This window comes from Cotesia glomerata, linkage group LG7 (genome assembly GCF_020080835.1).
Source record: "Cotesia glomerata isolate CgM1 linkage group LG7, MPM_Cglom_v2.3, whole genome shotgun sequence".
NCBI lineage: Eukaryota > Metazoa > Arthropoda > Insecta > Hymenoptera > Braconidae > Cotesia > Cotesia glomerata.
Genome location: NC_058164.1, coordinates 25637781 through 25658407, shown reverse-complemented (window position 1 = coordinate 25658407; position 20627 = coordinate 25637781). Strand labels below are relative to the sequence as shown.

The following is a 20627-nucleotide window of genomic DNA, read 5'->3' as shown; positions in this document are numbered from 1 at the left end:
TTATTTACTTGTCACGGCGCTGGTGCGGCGGTAGTGCGGCGAATAGATAAATTCTTTATTTGTCACGGCGGTGGTGCGGCGGTGATACGGCACTTATAAAATAACCAAAATTGTCACGGCTGTAGTGCAGCGGTGGTGCGGCGCTTAAAAAGCCGTGCAGCGGTGTTGCGGCGGTGGTGCGGCGGAATTCTGTTTTTACTCGGGTCACTCGAAAAACCGAGTTCAACTAGTGTAGTCAAAATGACTCTTGGATTAACATAATCAAAAGCTTTTGTTAGATCCAATAGGACAATAAGAGTTAGATTGTTTTCATCCATGGAACGCCTAATATCATCTATAAGTCCTAGTAAGGCTGATTGAGTGCTATGAATGACAATAATATACATAATTTTTATAATAAAGTACACGTATAACAATATTAAATATATAAGACTAACATCATCATATTTTAAGGAAGTTAATAATTTTGAATGATTTAATAATATAGTTGCAAAATTCAATAGTACTGTACTATTTATAAGAATGAGAACAACAATAGAATCAATGAGCAATATTTGAAAGCTAATTTTTTCAATGGTAACATATTAGATACTTTAGTAATTAAGAATGTAAATTTTTGATTTTAAATTTTTAAATGGCCTGTTTGACATTTATAGTACATTTTCTCGTTCTGGTTTCACAAAAAATTCAAAAGCTTTATTTTTGAAGGAGTCTCTAGGCTGAGTGATTCTATGACTTCAGTGGGTAGCTCTTTCCAGATTCGAATTGCAGAGATTACAAATGAATGCTCGTAGATTGTAGTCGAGAAATTTGGCATTTTGATAAGAATGTTATTCAATTTCGCTGCAATTCTGTCAGATCTTCTGATATCAGATGGTTCTTCTATAAAAAGACTCCTAAGGAACTTGGGTTATATTCACCCGAGTTTACAAGCTTGAACATCAAGCAAGCTAAAGCGTAAAGTCTTTTGGATTTAATTGTGAGCCAATTTAATTTATGCCTGTAAGAAGTGATATGTTCATCACGTCTAAGATTGAATATGAATCTGATAATGTTATTCACGAGACGCTGCAGTTTGTAGTCTAACTTTTTTGGTGAATCAAAAAAGACTAATGAACAATATTCAATAATTGGGATGATAGTGGACATGACTAAGAGCTTGCGAGTGGACGTAGAGAGAATATTTCTCCTATATTTCAGGCAATTTAACGTAGCGTAGACTTTACGAGTAGTATGGGCAACATGGACATCCCAAGAAAGATTTCTGGTTAGGTGAATTCCCAAACGCTTGGTTGTATTAACATAGGGTATTACATTTCCATCTATAATAATTGGAGGAAGATCACAGTTGTCTAAGAGTTTGAGTCTTCTGTTGCTTCCAAGAATCATAACCTTAGTTTTTGAAAAATTTATTTCAAAGCCAACTTCTTTAGCCCAATCAGCTACTGCTTCCCCATCAGTCGTAAGTTTAATTGCACACGGAAAATAATGTGCAGTATCATTTACTACAAGATTGCAGTAAATGTTTCTGTAGTTACAAATATCATATAAATGATAACAGTTACTCAATATGCGTCAAATTCTACTAAGTCAATAAGTTAAATTTACTCCAATCTTGCGGTAAATTCTACTGCACACTGCAGTAACAAATACTCCACGTGGGAGTTGAAAGTACTACAGAAGGAACCGTTCCCGCTATTTCGCCATTTTGGGGTTAGTCTCTTGTTAGTATACTCGTTAATTTTACCGTCTCATAAATAATCATCTGTAAATAAAATACTAAACGTCATATAAAAATAAAAATTAAAAAAAATACAGACATCTTTTTAAATTCATACTTTTTTAAAACCCAAATATATTTAGGGTAATTATTTACAAGTGGGGTCCACCCTATTTTCGGCCATCTATAGGTGAAGCATTAACATTATTTAATTTTTTTATTCTGCTTATTTTTATGACGTATTTATGATAAAAAATGTCGTGAGAGAAAAAAAATAAAGATTTCATTTTTTTGGATAAAATTTCTATTTTATCTTTTTTGATGTTTTTGATATATATATATATATATTTTTTTTTTGAAAAATACATAAAAAACGAACAATTAGAAAAAAATGATCAATTTGATCAAAAAAAAAAAAAATTAACATGGCCCAGTATGCGTGAACCCCACTTGTAAATAATTACCATATTTATTATCTATAAATAACTCAGTAAGTAATTTTTTATTATAAACTATAAAAATTTAAGGTTATATACCGTTTATTTTTATGCAATTGGTTAACCGTATATTAAGTAAATTGAACTACAATTGGAGTTACAAATACCGCATGCTGTAGCATATCTTACTTTTTACTACAGTTAACGCTTAACTACAATATTGGAGTAAATCTACCTACAATTTGGAGTTGTCTCAGGTGATACTACAGCCTGCGGTAAATGGAACTACAGTTGTTGTTGCCACTACCACAATTTATTTTCCGTCCAGCTTCATTCAGTTGAAAAATTTTGAAATTTGCAACAGAAGTCCTTATAGATTTGCGTTCCATCGAAAGAAGAAGAGCAAATGACAACAACTAGAAGGAAGGTAAAATAACACCTTAGCTACCAGAAGAAAGAGCAGTAGCTAGATCCTCCCCTCACGAAGTAATGCCTAACGGCGGTTTCCATGAGGGATTACGGGAAAGAGGAAAAGGGGTTTAGGGTTTAGTGGGTAGGGGCGCTAGCGTCGAGTTTTAGTATGACACTGCGTCGAGTCGCCACATATCCAGGCCAAACAACTATGCCTAGAATCCGTAAAAAGGATTCCCCCCTCCCCCTTAAAACAAAAAAAAACAAAAAAAAAACACACACACACATACAGACATACAGACACCATCACGGGAATAGTCAGGGAAGCTTCCTAGGACCTCGAAACGTCGAGATTCGATGAAAACTCGATTTTCGTAAAACGGGGTGAAAACAATAACTTCCCGATTTTTTAAAATCTTCGATTTTCTTAGCGGGAAGTTAAAAAACCGTGACAAAATAACCGATTAAAGAAATATTTGCAAAAAATTAAAATGTTCAAAAATGGTACTTCTACTCTATTAGCGCATACGATAACAAGCTTATATATTGGTCTAATTTCGATTAAACACACAAAAACGATGATAAAGGGGCACAACATCATTATCTGCGTTTGTGTTGGTCTAATATTGAATAAAGACACACAAAATAACTACGAATTTTTCATAAAGTTTGATATTTTGGATAAATTCTGGATAAATTTGGATATATTTATGTGCCACTCACACACGGAAAAAAAATCCTATGAAAAATTACTATAGTAACATCGTAATCCAGGACTAGACTTTCAGTATCTCGATTTTTACGGTGCTGCCGTCTACAGAATACAATTTGAATTATTGAAAATTACGATGTTATTTAGTAAATTTTTTTTCCGTAAGAGCAAGTGAATAAGGATGCATACTATATGTTTTAATAAAAGAGAGACAGAGTCTAGTAGTTTGCGACGCCACCACCAAAAGATAACCAACTACTGTATCGAGGGTCTTATTATGTGACTGAACAGAAACTTTAGAGATTCCCTCCGATAGCGTGAGGGGATAAACCTTGGACTTGAGGCGGAGAGGACACCGGGTTCGATTCCTGGATGATACAGTATTATTTTTTCGGTGACCTAAACCTCTTTTTAATTTGAGTGATAGAAATTTACGATGTTGCATCGTATAAATTACGATGTTTGAGTTCTGGTCCGGCACTGCAATGTCCTATACTAAAAATTACGATGTTTTCATTGTAATTTTTCGTACAATTTTCTTTCCGTGCACAATCACATAAAAATTGTTATAAAAACTTTGAATATATTTTCCTATTCACCGTTATTATATTATTATATCATTATTTTTCAATGGTAATTAATTTAATAAAATTTCAATGTGTAATAATATTTTGTTTTTTAAAATAATGTTAATTTTTAAAATAAAATATTTCAAATATAAAACGTAATAATAAAGAATTCATAATTCCCGCTCAGTTTGATTATCAATTTTTTATTTTTTGATATTTCCAACCATTTAGCCGAAAATCGAGGTCAAAGTTTGGATCTAAAATCCGCGATTCATGAAAACTGCCCTTAAGATAATTAAAAACTCAAAATATCTCGATAAATATCGAAAATATCGAAAATATAAGAGACCTTTTTTATAGTAAATTTAATTCTCTATCGAAAAGGTCAATCACTTTTGCCGTATCTCCAACCCTATAGTCAATATTCTAGTTTTAGTTACACCCCCCCCCCTTATTTTCTAAATTGTTATTTTTTGTTTTAAATTAATTAAAAAAAATTAATAGTTATAATGAATATAATGATCTTTACCTGTTGTTGAGAAAAACAAAAAAACGACATAGCAAAGGGTTAACCCGTCAAAAGACAATTTAAAACTGAAGATACATTATCCTTTATGAGCGTTAATAATTATTGTTTTCATTTAGGCCATAAATTTTCGATTTTATGAGCCTAGATAAGCGGTAAGAGATAAAACGACTGTTGGAACCAAATATTTAGACTTTACCGCGATAATTTGTTAAGTGCTACCTTAATTTCTCGAAAAAAATCCCCCGTAAATTGGTAATTGCTCCAATAAGATGGATTTAAACGGAAGTACCATGGGTTCCATGACCTTAAGATAATATAATAAGAAGAAAGGGGAATAAATGAAAGCTTGTTAGCTAATGCGAGGCATTATTTACTATTAATCATTTATTCTTTTCCGTTTACAATAATTGAACTTCCTCTTCGCATTTTTATTCTTAAACCTACAATATAATAATAATTAATCTAATAAAATTTTATTTAAAAATATATTTAACATCTTTGATTTTCAGTACAAAAATATTGACCATTTTGCCCCATTTTTATAAACTACAAACTTATTATTAAATTGTTCAGTATAATAGATTATTTTTTTTAATCTGATATTATTAATGATAAAATATTAATAACAAAACTATAACCTTCAAATTATCACTATCGCTTCATATTATTTACTGCTTTATATTTTTAGCGGTTTTATATATGTGTATGTCTTATTTATCTCTATATATGAATTTATTTATTATACTTTAAGTTGTTAACTATGTAAATTTTAAAATTAGGTTATCAGTTTATTTTTAATAGAATTAAAATAAATTATAGAAAAGCTCAGTAATTGTGACCTCAGTTAACTTTTTTTCTTATAAAAAAATTACAGTACTAATATAACCTGGGTTTTAAGTTTCTGCAAGCAAGAATAAAAACGACATGTCGCCACCTAGCGGTAGCCGTACGAACTATTCGCTAAAATAAGCCAGAATGTTGTAAAAAAATATTATTATTTTTGCTGAATAATTGCGATAAAATTACAGTAATTAAAAGAAATTTTTTTAATTAAAATTAATTAATTTAAATTAATATTACTTGCAAAACAATGTCTTATTGATAAAATCTTTATAAAAATAAATATTTAATAATTTTAGTGATAAAAATCTGGGTTTTAAGTTTCTGCAAGCGAGAATAAAAGCGCCACTTGGCCACCTAGCGGTAGCCGTACGAACTAATGATTAAAAAATGGCAATTTTACAAGAAAATAATTAAAAAATTACATTTTATTCTTTCTTAATAATTAAATGTTCAAATTTTGAGTTGAAAATAATTAAAAAATATGTTTCTAATTTATATAATTAATTTTGATTAATTCTCTTCAATTAATTTTAATTTGGTTGAACAGTTTTTGTAACAATTTAATCAAAATAAGTACTTAATCACCTGAATGATAAAAATCTTGGTTTTTAAGTTTCTAAAAGCGAGAATAAAAGCGCCACTTTGCCACCTAGCGGTAGCCGTACGAACTACTTATTAAAGAATGGCAAACTTATATGAAAATAACAAACAAATTACGCTTTATTCTTGCTAAATAATTAATAGTTCGGTTTTAAAGTTTTGAATTATGAAAAAATAATTTTCTAATTAATATAATTAATTTTGATTAATTCTTTTTAATTAATTTCAATTTTCACACAATATTTGTAACAAATTTTATAAAAATAAGTACTTAATGTCTTGTGTTAAAAATTCGGGTTTTAAGTTTCTACAAGCGAGAATAAAAACGCCACTTCGCCACCTAGCGGTTGTCGTACGAACTAATCGTTAAAAAATAGCAGGCTTTGATTAAAATGAGTAAAAACCAAATTTTTATTCTTGCGGAATAATGATTAATTCAAACTTTGAGTTTATAATAATTAAAAAATGAGTTTCTAATTGATGTAATTAATTTTAATTAATTCCAATTTGGCTGTACAGTGCCTATGACAATTTAAAAAAAATAATTACTTATTTACTTTGCTGACAAAAAAATCTTGGTTTTTAAGTTTCTACAAGCGAGAATAAAAGCGCCACCTGGCCACCTAGCGGCAGCCATAGGAACTACTTGCCAAAAAAAGCCCCAAAAAGCAATTTTATCAAATGGAGCTTATATTTGTAGTCTGTAGTGTACAATCTATAAAAATTTCTTCAAAATTCATTACTAAAAAAATAAATTTTTCTAAATTATAATAATTTCTTTGCAAAAATAAATTTTCTATGACTTTTAAAAACTAAAATTAATCATAATGTTTTTTTTTTATCAATTCCATCGCCTTAACCCCCAATTTTCCCGCGAGTTCTTTACAAATTCTAATCTGATTTTTATGATACTCAATTCCGCCGCAAGTGTCAACTTTGGCCATAGCTTTTCTCTCGAGATCCCCGGCGACAAGGACGCCCTCTCCACTACTAACTGGCAGCGCCCTCAGTTGGGAAAGAAGATGACTAAGTCGATTCTCAGCGCCTGACCCAAAAGCTTTAGGGTCAATAGCCATAAAACAGTGGCCCAAATTAGCGGTCCTATTAGCGTCGGTCCAATATCTGATATTAGGCCCGTAAAAACTTCCGCTTAAAATTCCACACAGCAGTTCCACCATGACACCCAGCCCGTAGCCTTTGTATCCCGAGTGCTCTTCCGCGCCACCTAGCGGCATTAATTTGTGGTTCTTGAGTGCCTCGCCTGAGTTAGTTGTAATTTTTCCGTCGCTTCCTAGGGCCCAGCCCCGAGGAATGTCTTGTTCCTTGTTGAAAGCGACCTCTATCTTTCCCAACGCAACTGCAGTCGTCGCCATGTCTAGGACGAATTCGTCGTTTTGGGCTCTCATGCCTATTGAGAGTGGATTGGTGCCCAAAGCGGCCTGTGTTGAACGTGTTGGGACCATCAGAGGGCTCGTATTAGTCGCGCTGAACCCAATTAGGTTCTTCTCCATCGCCATTAGAGTGTAGTACCCGCAAATTCCGTAGTGGTTTGAACCCCGCGTTGATACTAGCCCGATCCCGTATTTTTCTGCTTTTTTTATCGCGAGCTCCATGCTGTACTTGCCGACCACTTGGCCCAGGCCGTTTTTCCCGTCTACGAGGGCGATAGCCTGGAAATTGAGGAATTTTTGGTTTTTTATTCAAAAAATTGGTCCTTTGGGACACTATTCAGTGAAATTGGAAGTTAGTTTAAAAATTTTTTGGGGAAAATTTGGACCACATTAATTAGAGACTTTTAAGAACTTTTTTCTCATTTAAAATTGAAATTAATTTTTTTGGAAGAAATATTTGAAAAAATTGGACCGTCAAACTGGACAAAAATGGACCATTGTCCATTTGTTTTTATCAAAAACAAAATTTTTTTGTAATTTTAAAAGTATCAAAATTTTATGCTTGGAACAAAATGGTCCAAGGCCCAAATTTTGGACCATTAAAGAGTCTTTCTTTCAAAAGTATTCCCTACAAGAATACCCAAATTTTTGTTTTTAAATATTAAAAGTGTCCCAAAATTGACATCTGTCCCGAATTCAAAAAAAAAATTCATTTTTCGGAATTTTATACTGTTAAAAAATAAATTTTTAAATTTAAAATAAAATCAAGTGTCCCAAAAATTGTTACCTGGGCCAAAAATGGACAATGTCCCAAATTTTGTACTTTAAAAAAAAATAGTTTTTCTAAATTACTTTACACAAAAATACTATGGTTTTTAATCAAGTGTCCCAAAAATTGTTACCTGGCCCAAAAATGGACCATGTCCCAAATTTTTCATTTTTTTACGAAAAATTGTTTTTCAAAATTATTTCATCCAAAATTACTTTGATTATATCAAGTGTCCCAAAAATTATTATGTGGATCAAAAATGGACCATGTCCCAAATTTTTTACCATTTAAAAAAAAAATTTTTTTCAAAATAATTTCATATGAAATTACTTTTTTTAAAAATCAACTGTCCCAAAAATTGTTACATGGCCCAAAAATGGACCATGTCCCAAATATTTTATTTTTCTACAAAAAATAGTTTTTCAAAATGATTTCATCCAAAAAAAAAATTTTTTTTTAATCAACCGTCCCAAAAATTGTCACCTGGCCCAAAAATGGACCATGTCCCAAATTTTGTACTTTTTAACAAAAAATTGTTTTTCAAGATTATGTCATCCAAAAAAAAATTTTTTAACCAAGTGTCCCAAAATTGGTACATGGCCCAAAAATGGACCATGTCCCAAATTTTGTACTTTTTAACAAAAAATTTTTTTTCAAAATTATTTCCAAAAAAAAATTTTTTTTTTAAATCGTGTCCCAAAAATTGTCAACTGTCCCAATTTCTTTCTTTAAAACTAGAATTCCAAAATTTTTTTTAAAAGTCAAAAATGCCCCAAAAAACTTCCAAATTAAAAAAAAACAAATAACCTGAAAATCATTAACAGTTTCCGGACAAGCAATAGGATTAGTGAGTTTATTATCAATGTCACTAATATACATTGCAAGTCTATTCATTCCGTGGCTGAAGTGTCCGCGATAATCGGCCGTCATCAAGTGTTGAGCGACGACAGCAGCGTCCTCTCGATTGGCGCCTACTTTATGCATGCTCTCAGTGATAAACCGGATGACCTCTTGCTTAGGTACAACAAGGTCGTCGACTTGGGAGTCGCTGCAAGTTGTAATTGTCCGCCAATTGCAGAGCATCCTCGATAATTTGCTAATGTTTTTCTTAATATTAACATTTAATTTAACACTTATACTCCTGGCTAGCATTGTAACACTACAACTACACTTAAATATGAAAAAAAAAAAAAATTCAACTAATTTTAATATCAATCACCAATTAATAAAACAAAATTAAACTGACATAGATAGAGAAATAAAATTGTTGACACAAGCCTTACAAGTGTTTTAACATAATGAGTAAAAATATTCAATATGCTTTTTGTTCGAGAGCAAACTCTCTGCGTAGATAACAAAAGTTATACAAGTAATGAATCCCACTAACGTATGTCACTAAATAACTGATATTAACTACGCACGTTCCGACTAAGTGTTTATTATTTTAAAATATTTTGGAGTGGGAGCTGTCCCTTTCTCAATTTTTAAAATTAGGTCACTAGGACCGAACTTTAAGAAAGGGACTCAAACTTTAACTCTTAAAATTAATATTAATTTATTTTTGTTATATAATTTTTTTAGGTGGGGAGTCATTTAAATACTACGCAGTTAACTTCTGTGAAGAACATTATTATTTAATTACATCGGGAAATTTTTTATTACCAAATCGTTATTTTTTGATGCGTTAAGTACTATATTTAACAGAAAACTTGTACGCTAAGTGGGGGAAATTTGTCTGTGATACGTAGAGTGTGTTATGTCAATTTAAATACTTTCATTTGAGACGAGTGGGAGAATGTTATGTAATAACACGCGGGAAAATTTATTTTTTTTTAATAATAATTTGCTGTTCTTAGATTTTAAAATTATTTATTTTAAAAATTAAAAAAAAAATTTTTTTGAATAATTTTTGAGAAAATAAATTAAAAATTATCGTAATTTTCTGTAAATTAAAAAAAAAATTTTTTGGTTTTTTAATTTCTGCAAGCGGGAGAAAAAGCGCCAAAACGCCGCCTAGCGGCGTTCATAGGAACTATTGGCGAGAAATAGCGAAAATATGTTAAATAAAAGAAGAAAAGTTGAATTTTGGTTTGGATAAATTATTATTGATTCAAAATCAGGGTTACGGTAATTAGGAATTAATTTTTTTTAATAATAATTTGCTGTCCTCAAATTTGAAAATTGTTTATTTTTTAAATTTTTTAATTAAATTTTGAGAAAATTAATCAAAAATGACATTAATTTTCTATAATTTGAAAAAAAAATTTTTCAATCTATAAAAATTTGGATTTTTAGTTTCTCCAAGCGAGAAAAAAAGCGCCAAATCGCCACCTAGTGGTGTTTATAAAAACTATAGGCTGAAAATAGCGGAAACAATTTAAAAAACGAGAAAAAACATTGAATTTTATTTTAGATAAATTATTATTGACTTAAAATCAAGGTTACAGTAATTAGAAATTAATTTTTTCTAATCAATATTAATTATGTGGCCTTAAGTTTTAAAAATAATTGATAATTTTGTTATGTAGGAATTTATTTACGACGATTGTGATAAATTAATTATATTAGAGATGTATTATCTAGATTTTAAGTTTCTGCAAGCGAAAATAAAAAGCGCCACCGCGCCACCTAGCGGTGACTTTACAAACTAATTGCTAAAAATTGCAAAATGGCGATGTAAAACAGGAGAAAAGTTAATTTTTACTGCAGGTAAGTGTTTATAATGTTCAATTGGGTTTAAAATGATTAAAAATTAATTTTTTAAATAATTAATTTCATTAATTTTATATTAATTAAGTTGTATAGTATCTAAATCATATAAATTATAAAAAAATAATAAATTTTTCAATAAAATCTTGGTTTTAAATTTCTGCAAGCGAGAAAAAAGAGCGTCACCTCGCCACCTAGCGGCGAATTTAAAAACTAATTGCTAAAAATTGAAAAATGATGTAAAATAATAAAAAAGTTAATTTTTATAGTAGATAAGTTATTAATGCTCAATTTTTAGGATTTAAAGTTGATTAAAGATTAATTTTTTTAATTATTAATTTTATACAATTTATATTATTTATCTTTTACATGATAGAAACTTAGAATTGATGTTAATTTTTTTAAAATAATTACTTTTGTAATAAAATCTTGGTTTTTAAATTTCTGCATGCGAAAAACAAAGCGCCACATCGCCACCTAGCGGCAGCTTGAGGAACTAATTGCCAAAAAAAATTACAACCGAGTGTTTTATAGGTAGAGAATGTTTATAATAGTCTATAAAATAGAGAATTAAAAGAAAAAAAAAAGGATTTAATAGCGATTAAATTGAATTATCGAGGATTAAAGAGCAGATTGATCCAAGAGATAAACAAAAACATCTAGAGTAGATTACACATGAGTTTTTTGTGTACAATAAAACGATAGATTATTAAATTGAAATGTTAAATCGAGTGTGTAGGTGCTAAGTGACTCGTGCTAATCGATGATAACACTTTACGTTACGTAACTCCAACACACGTGAGACCAACGTGGTGCAAAGAGCCGAAGGACTTGTTTATACTTGTAGTAAATTATTTGCTCGTTTTTTAGCCATCAAAAGTCTTCCTTTTAATTATCTATTGAATACTTTTTCCTCAAACATTCTTTTGTTATTATTATTATCATTATTATTATTAATTTTTAAGATAAGGTTATTTAATCTGCCGGTAGCTATATCAAACATATTACACCTTCTTTTTAATTATTTAATTAACATTAAGTTAAGTTATTAAATTTTTTGTAATAATTAGATCTTTTTTTTTCTAACAAAAATTAATTGATTTTTTTTTTTTAACAATTTTAAAATTTTTTTGCAAACTTAATTTTCAATTAAAAAAAAAATTAAACTATGAAATTAATAAAAAATTAAATTATCAATTAAAATTACAAAAAATTGTTTAAAAAAAAATTAATTTGTTAAAATTAATTAAAAATGTAATTTTCAATTAAAATTACAAAGAATTATCCAAAAAAAAAATTTTTAATTTATTTGCCAATTAAATTTTCTTAAAAACAAAAATGAACTAAAATTACAAAAAACGATTTGATTAAAAAAAAAAAATGATTTTTTTTTTAATTAATTAAAAATGAAATTATCAATTAAAATTACAAACTCTATACAAAAAAAATTTTTAATTTATGTTAAATTAAATTTTCATTAAATAAAAAATTAATTTTAAAATTATTAATTAAAATTACAAAAAACAATTTTAATAAAAAAATGAATTTTTAAAATTAATTAAATATGAAATTATCAATTAAAATTATAAAAAACTGTTAAAAAAAAATAAATTTTTTGAAATTAATTAAAATTGAAATTTTCAATTAAAATTACAAAAAACTATCTAAAAAAAATTTTTTAATTTTTTTGCACATTAAATTTTCATTAAAAAAAATAAATTCTGAAATTACCAATTAAAATTACAAAAAACTGTCTAAAAAAAAGAATTTTTAATTTATTTTCAAATTGAATTTTCATTAAAAAAAAAAAAAATTAGCTCTAAAATTATCAATTAAAATTACAAAAAACTATTTTGAGAAAAAAAAATGAATTTTTTAAATTTTTTCGCAAATTAAATTTTCATTAAAAAAAATAAACTACAAAATTATCAATAAAATTTACAAAAAATTATTTAAAAAAAAAACTTTTTAAAATTAATTAAAAATGCAATTATCCATTAAAATTACAAAAAACTGCTTAAAAAAAAAGAATTTTTTAAAATTAATTCAAAATGAAATTATTAATTAAAATCACAAAAAACTACGAAAAAAAAATTTTTTTAATTTATTTGCAAATTAAATTTTCATTAAAAAAAATGAATTACAAAATTATCAATAAAAATTACAACAAATTGAAAAAAAAAATGAATTTTTTAAAATTAATTAGTGTTATTATCAATTAAAATCACAAAAAACTACAAAAAAAAAAAAAAATTTTTTTAATTTTTTTGCAAATTAAATTTTCATTAAAAAAAATAAACTACAAAATTATCAATAAAATTTACAAAAAATTATTTAAAAAAAAACTTTTTAAAATTAATTAAAAATGCAATTATCCATTAAAATTACAAAAAACTGCTTAAAAAAAAAGAATTTTTTAAAATTAATTCAAAATGAAATTATTAATTAAAATCACAAAAAACTACGAAAAAAAAAAATTTTTTAATTTATTTGCAAATTAAATTTTCATTAAAGAAAATGAATTACAAAATTATCAATAAAAATTACAACAAATTGAAAAAAAAAATGAATTTTTTAAAATTAATTAGTGTTATTATCAATTAAAATCACAAAAAACTACAAAAAAAAAAAAAAATTTTTTAATTTTTTTGCAAATTAAATTTTTATTAAAAATAATAAACTAAAAAATTATCAATAAAATTTAAAAAAAATTATTTAAAAAAAAACTTTTTAAAATTAATTAAAAATGCAATTATCCATTAAAATTACAAAAAACTGCTTAAAAAAAAAGAATTTTTTAAAATTAATTCAAAATGAAATTATTAATTAAAATCACAAAAAACTACGAAAAAAAAATTTTTTTAATTTATTTGCAAATTAAATTTTCATTAAAAAAAATGAATTACAAAATTATCAATAAAAATTACAACAAATTGAAAAAAAAAAAATAAATTTTTTAAAATTAATTCAAGTGTTATTATCAATTAAAATCACAAAAAACTACAAAAAAAAAAAAAATTTTTTAAATTTTTTTGCTAATTAAATTTTCATTAAAAAAATAAACTAAAAAATTATCAATAAAAATGACAAAAAACAAAAAAAAATAAAAAATTTAAAAAATAAAAATTGAACTAATTAATATAAAAATTATAATGTTCCAAATAACATAATGAATAAATTAAAAACCACACATTATTGATGTCAGTTTATCAGCGCTTATCAATAGAGTCAATGTTGTCGTAGGATCCAGACATATATATTATATGTCTATACATATATTCCTATAAAATCGTCGCTCAAAATTACCATATTGCTTTCCCGGCGTGAGCTCTCTTTGCGCTCTAATCTCAATAAAAAAATAAAATAAAATAAAATAAAATCTTACCAACGTATCTTGGTAGCCCCAACTGTGGCCCCCGTTCTTCGGCACGTAATTCGGCGCCATTTTGCAATTAAAATTAATTGTATAAAAAAAAAATTAAGTAAAAATTGATTATAAATTAAAAAAAAATTTCTTCTGTGCAAAAATATTTTTTTAACGAGCAAAAATCACATGATTAAACTTCCTATCGATGCTCGGTTGCTTAATAAATTACCATATAAATTATGCAAATCCGCGCACTTAATTTTAATCCACTTTTTTTTAACTCAAATAATAATTTAAAAAAATTTTTCTATCACAGACAAAGTTATAAAAAAAGAATTAAAAATTTTTAATTAAAAAATTAGCACCGCACATTGACGCTAAAGCGTCTCGACGTACGGCGACGTCTGCTCGGCGTAGCGGTCGTGAGTCAACTGATAGGTAAACTGTGATTTCATTTATTACATTAGTAGTTTACTTGTATGATAAAAAATAAAAAATAAATAATATAATGTGTAACATTGAACGAAATTGCCAATTTATTTTCATCATTATTTTTTTACAAAGCGATTGTTTCGCTTGGACTATTGTTGGTTTATGCAAATAATTTTTTTATCTCATTACTGAGCATCACACTCTTAATCATGTGATTTATTTTTTTTTTTTTGTGAGATAAATTCCGAGTTTTGTTGCGGAAAATTCAAAGGATTTATCACGAGATTCTTTTATTTTTTTTTGTTTAAGAAAAATTATTTTCTTCAAGGATTTTAATTTTTTTGTTCGGAAATTGTAATGGTAATTTTTTTTTTAATTATTCTTTTCGGCTTAGAATTATTTTTTTGAAAGGAAAAATTTTTTTTATTTATTTAAATTGTTCAGAAAAAAAATCAAAAATATTTTTTTGAAAATTTTTGTTTTAGAAAAAATAAATTTTTTTTGTAGAAAATTTTAAAAATTTAAAAATATATAAAAAAATTTTGAAAAAAAAAAAAATATTTTGATTCAAGAAAATTATTTTTATATTGAAGATTTTTAAATAATTAAGTCAAATTTATGAAAATCAAATTAGTCATCTAAAATTTTTTTTTATGAAAAAATTTAACGAAAATTTAAAAAATTATTATTTTTTTATTTTTTTACTTGTAATTTAGTGAAAAAATATAAAAATTCTTGGCTAATTTTAGTATCACGTAGTTTAATTATTTTTCAATAAATATTTATATTTTTCCATTTAAACATAAAATATTTCGGACTAAGAAATAAAATCTCTCTTACACAAGAGCTAAATTTTAACTACCTCCAAAACAAAATAATTAAACTCTTGATGTTCTCGGCTTTAGACAATCCGACAGCAGCGCCGCCTCAAGATGCCCAAAAAAAGACACATTACTAATGATATATTAGCGAGCTCACGCTCAGTCTGTTGATATGACTGAGCGTGAGCTCGCTTACGCTGTGATTGCTAAGTGGTAGCACTCTTTCTTTGCTGCTTGGTCCGATCAGGGTTCGAGTCCGGTCTCGGGCGTATTTTATATTATTTTAAGTTTCTCAAAAAATAAATATTCTCAAGTCTGGAACATTGATGTTCAGTCAAGTATTTACTTCTCGAGCTTAGAGAATAATTTCTCAAATTTCCAAGTCCTGGACATTTAAATAAAAATGTCTTTTTAATTCAACTTTTTGAATCCTATTAATTTAAATAAATTTTTTGAATTAAGAAAAATAATTTTTTTAGCTCTAAAATTTTATTAATTATTAATTATTAATGTTACAATAATATTTTATAATTTTAAAAAATTTTTAAGCTAAGCTTTAAAATGTTCAAAAAAATTCTGGGGACTTAAATAATTAATTTAAAAATAACTTTTATCGTTAAATTGAAAATAAACGCCAAGCGCAATTAGTTACTTCATAAAGAATTTTTATTTCTTTTCTCACACTCAGAAATAGCTCACCGTCTTTAAAATTCTTTAATTTAAAAGAGTGATGAGTAAATTTTTAGAGAACTAAAAATGCTCAAAAAAATATTACTTTTTTGGTTAATAAAATTTGCGGCTGCTTGTTTCTACATTTCGGCTGGTGAATTTTATCCAAATGACTTCGTGGTGAGTGTTAGATCATTTTAATATAAATGAAAATTAAGTTAGCCGACATTTAAAAATTTTTATAATCTTTTTTTTGATTGAAAAAATTATTAAAAAAATTTTTTTTTAGTTCTAATTAATTAAATAAAAAAAATTAAAAACGTCAGCTAACTTTAGTATTATTTAATTTTTATATTATTAATAAAATCAAATAAATTTTAGCCAGATGTGTCTTTCAAATTGCCGATAGTTTATGTTTCGACTCCAAAACCTCCGTTAGAAAATGACAAATTTAAATGTTTTTCCGCAGGAGTATCTGTAAGTTTTACAAATTAATTTAGATTTTTCAAATAAAATCTGTAAAATTTTGTATTTTATGTTCTAGTGTTTGTTTAACAGCCATTGTTGTTCCAAAATATGCATCAAAGGTTTGGCTGTTTTTATGCCGGGCTTGTGTAGCGCTTAAAGAGGTTATGCCGACTTAATGGCCGCTCTTGATTAAACGACTCGCGAAAAATTTTTCTTATATGATCTTCATTTTCTTTTCTTAATTTTTTTTTTTTTTATTAAGTTCTTGATTACAAAAAATCAAATTTAAATTATTTTTAATACTTCTGAACATTTTCAATACTTTTTAATTATTTTTTATAATTAAAATTAATAAATAGACCTTGCACAAAAAATTTCCATTTCTTCTTTTGTAAAATTTCATTTTTTTCAATCAAGATCAAAAATTGGTCTAGAAAATATTTTTTACACTAAATTAACCTCCAAAAAATATAATTTTTACAATTGTTTAAATTTGTAATTATTATTTATAATTTCACAAAATTAAAAATATCCCGAGAAAAAATATTTATATATAAATTGGTTATATATGATTATATATGAAAAATGGCCAAATATAATCATATCTAATCATATATAATTATGTATTATATATAACTATATATCAGGTTAGCGCAAAAAAAACGACTTTTTTTTTGAGTCTCGAGTGAAAAAATGTTAGTTTTTGATGTTTTAAGAGCCCTCACCAAAGGACAGCTTAAAAAAAAATTTTAAGAGGTCACTCCAAATTTTTTAAAATTTCAAAAATCGTCAAAAATCGAATTTTTTTTTTTTATTTTTTTTCTCGTTACGGTATAATTTTATAGACCAAAAAAAAAAAGTTTCTGAAAGTTTCAGTTCAAAATTTAAATTTTGGAAGGTCGCTCATAATTTTTTTTTTTTTTCTTCAATTAGTCATATCGCCGACTTTAAGTGTTGGGAGTGGTACGTTGGGGTCTTTTTAGTTTGAAAAAATCTTAACTTACGCGGCAAGGTCAAATCTCAACCAAGCTGGTTTCTAAGACCAGCTTGGGATTCGAACCCACGCCTGGCAGTTGATTAAATAAAATTATTAAATTAAAAAAAAATTATATTTTCTATGTTGTGCTTGATTTTTAGTTCATCTCGTGATGTATTTTTATCGATTATTGTACTGAATAAAAAAAAAAAATGCATGGATATTTAATTTGAATAGTAAAAGTTCGCTCGAAAAAATCTAAACTAATGCACTAATAAATTGAAAAAAATTATGAGCGACCTTTCAAAATTCAAATTTTGAACTGAAATTTTCAGAAACTTGGTTTTTTTTAGTCTATAAAATTATACCGTAACGAGAAAAGAAATAAAAAAAAAAAAATTCGATTTTTGACGATTTTTTAAATTTAAAAAAATTTGGAGCGACATCTTAACAATTTTTTTTTAAGCTGTCCTTTGGAGAGAGCTCTTAAAACATCAAAAACTAACATTTTTTCACTCGAGACTCAAAAAAAAAAATAGTCGGTTTTTTTGCGCCACCCTAATACTTATATATAATTATATGTGGGACTATATATCGCGTTAAAAATGCCATAAGGGCGTACCAAAAACTTTTTTTCGGAAATCGATAGTAGTTATGCCTAAAACGGGCAGAAATGCAAAAAAAAATTTTGGTACGCCCTTATGGCACCCAGGGTACCTACCGGAAGCCATAAGGGTGTACAAAAAATTTTTTTTCGGAAAACAACGTATTTTTACTTGAAACGCGTAGAAATGACGAAAAAAAATTTTCTTCAAATTTGAAATTTTTTGGTACGCCCTTATGGCACCGGGGGTACCCACTGGGGGCCATAAGGGCGTACCAAAAAAAAATTTCAAATTAAAAAAAAATTTTTTTTTGTCATTTCTACGCGTTTCAAGTAAATGTACGTTGTTTCCCAAAAAAAAAATTTTTTGGTACGCCCTTATGGCTCCTGGTAGGTACCCTGGGTGCCATAAGGGCGTAACAAAATTTTTTTTTGCATTTCTGCCCGTTTCAGACATAAATACGTCGATTCCCGGAAAAAAATTTTTTATACGCCCTTTGGCCTTTTCAAGGGTATTTTTTTCGGGATACGCCCTTATGGCATCAGTAACGCGATATATAATTATATACAATTCCATATATAATCATATATGATTATATACAATTATATATGATTATATAAAAAATTTTTTTCTCGGGATTTCATTATTAAGGTAGTTTTTTTTCCGTTAATCCATTAAAAAAGTCAAAGATCACTATTTTATTTATATTATGTAAGTTGGCGGGGATTTTTGAACTGTGAGTGAGTTGGCGCAACGAGCAGAATGTGTTTGCTGACACACGAGCGCAGAAAACTCTAATTAACTCAATTAAACTACCTTTAAATAAAAAATTACTCAATATACACACATCCCAGGTTTCATAATGATTTCGTTTTTGTAACAGTTCCGGGAACAGCAGTTCTTGTTCACAATACACTGAAAGAAAATTTAGGTTAAGTTCATCATAGTAGTTAAGTACTGATTATCAAACAATTACCCTTCTTCCCACCGGATCACAGCTATAATTATAACTATCAAAATCATAAATTTCAATTTTCGGAGTTGTACTAGCCGTACGAGTTGTTATTTCTTCAGGAATTTGAATACAACTTCGCCATCCAATGTTGCCAATTTCGAAACAGACTCCCGAACAACACTCCGCATGATCTTTACACTAATAAAAAATTTATTTTTACTTAAAAAAAAATTTTGGTTCAATTATTTAATTTTAAATAATACTTACTAGAAGTCCAGGTCGTTTGCACAATTCATGGGAATAATCAGGAAAAAATCCAAGTGCGCAACTAATTGACAACAACAGGAAGATTTCTTTCAACATGGCGGCGACGCATCAGCTGATAAGCTTCTGGCGACTTGCATTAATTTATACGGATTGTTTTATTACCAAATTTTACTGTCTTTTTATTATATTAATTTACAGACCTAATAAAGTATTAAAATTTATTTTAAATTATTTTTAGAATATTAAAATAATTTTATAACCTCCCATTAAAATTTATTTTATTGGTTATGGAATTATTCATAAAAATATTGTTATTTAATTATAATATTATTGTTTTATTTAAAATTAAAAATTTATAAAATTTTCTTCAACTAATAATTATAATTTTTTTTATAAAAATATTTTTTAGTCAAGCAAATAAATTTATTTAATTACAAAATTTGTTTAATATATACACATGCCGGGACTAGAAATAATTGACTTTAAAAAACAACGTTTAGAACAACATTTAGATCCTACGAAACACTGCAACAAAACTTAACCTTAATTAATGTGTTAATAATAATTAAAATTTATATTGCACGCCTCATAACGCAAAAAATTATCAAGGTCAAGCAATATTACTATTTTTAATAATAATAATAATAATTGTCGAATATAAGTTGACAATTATTAATTTTTGACTTGTTAAATAAAATTTACCAAAAAGTTAACAGTTTTTTATGTGACGCTTAAGAAGTAGCTATTTTTGTTTTACAATTAGTTCTATACAATTCATTAAAACATATTTTAGTTTTTAATAAAATTAGAGTGGAAAATTATCAGAAGAAATTCAATGAATCTACTTAATTTTACATTGTATGTAATCACAATAACTCAAAAAAAAATTGACATATTAAAATCGGGTTTTTTTAATTAGCTTTAGAATTACTTTAACTACTCCCGTATTAAATATGACTGCTTAATTTAGCGTAGTTTAATAATAATTAGTAAAAAACAAAAATTTATTTGTAAATAGAAACTAGCCTTAAGTTACATGTGAGTTTATTGGCGCTTGCGCGCTTTTTTAAAAATCCCGCGAAAAATTTGAATTTAAAATTAACGCGCAATTTTTTAAATAGTAAAAATGATTTTTTTTTTTAATTACTGAGCATTATAAGGTGTGCAATTTTTAATTATCAAAATTTTAATTAATCTACCGGTGATCCTATTTCTGAGCATACTATAGCTGCAACTACTGTTGGAGAATCTTTTTTTGGTTTTGCACTACAAATTTTGGCGCCAGTAGTGCCAACTTTTGAACAAAGTTCAGAACAACAAGCCGCATTTTCATTACACTGTCAAAAATAATTAAATTAATTAAAAAAATTTTAATAA

The 20627-nt window shown here is 26.8% G+C and overlaps 3 protein-coding genes across 3 annotated transcripts in view; all 3 read right to left on the bottom strand.

Moving 5' to 3' along the window:
• The window catches only part of LOC123269453 (chloride channel protein 2), a 28157-nt gene extending 13661 nt beyond the window's left edge, over positions 1–14496 (bottom strand). The window contains exon 1 of the mRNA XM_044735157.1: positions 14076–14496. Within this exon, the coding sequence (XP_044591092.1) occupies positions 14076–14135 (60 nt within the window). The 5' untranslated portion in view covers positions 14136–14496. The remainder of the gene's footprint in view (positions 1–14075) is intronic.
• On the bottom strand, positions 4745–9815 carry LOC123269457 (uncharacterized oxidoreductase YjmC). The gene is made up of 3 exons (XM_044735165.1): positions 8789–9815; positions 6162–7491; positions 4745–5575 (listed from the first exon to the last, which is right to left on the bottom strand). The coding sequence occupies exons 1-2, from the start codon at positions 9131–9133 to the stop codon at positions 6640–6642; spliced, it is 1197 nt and encodes a 398-aa protein (XP_044591100.1). The 5' UTR covers positions 9134–9815; the 3' UTR covers positions 4745–5575; positions 6162–6639.
• A 4168-nt stretch (positions 14497–18664) lies between the features above and the next one.
• On the bottom strand, positions 18665–19437 carry LOC123269462. Its single transcript, XM_044735176.1, has 3 exons — positions 19251–19437; positions 19005–19181; positions 18665–18943 (listed from the first exon to the last, which is right to left on the bottom strand). The coding sequence occupies exons 1-3, from the start codon at positions 19344–19346 to the stop codon at positions 18863–18865; spliced, it is 354 nt and encodes a 117-aa protein (XP_044591111.1). The 5' UTR covers positions 19347–19437; the 3' UTR covers positions 18665–18862.
• Between the last annotated feature and the right edge of the window lie 1190 nt (positions 19438–20627).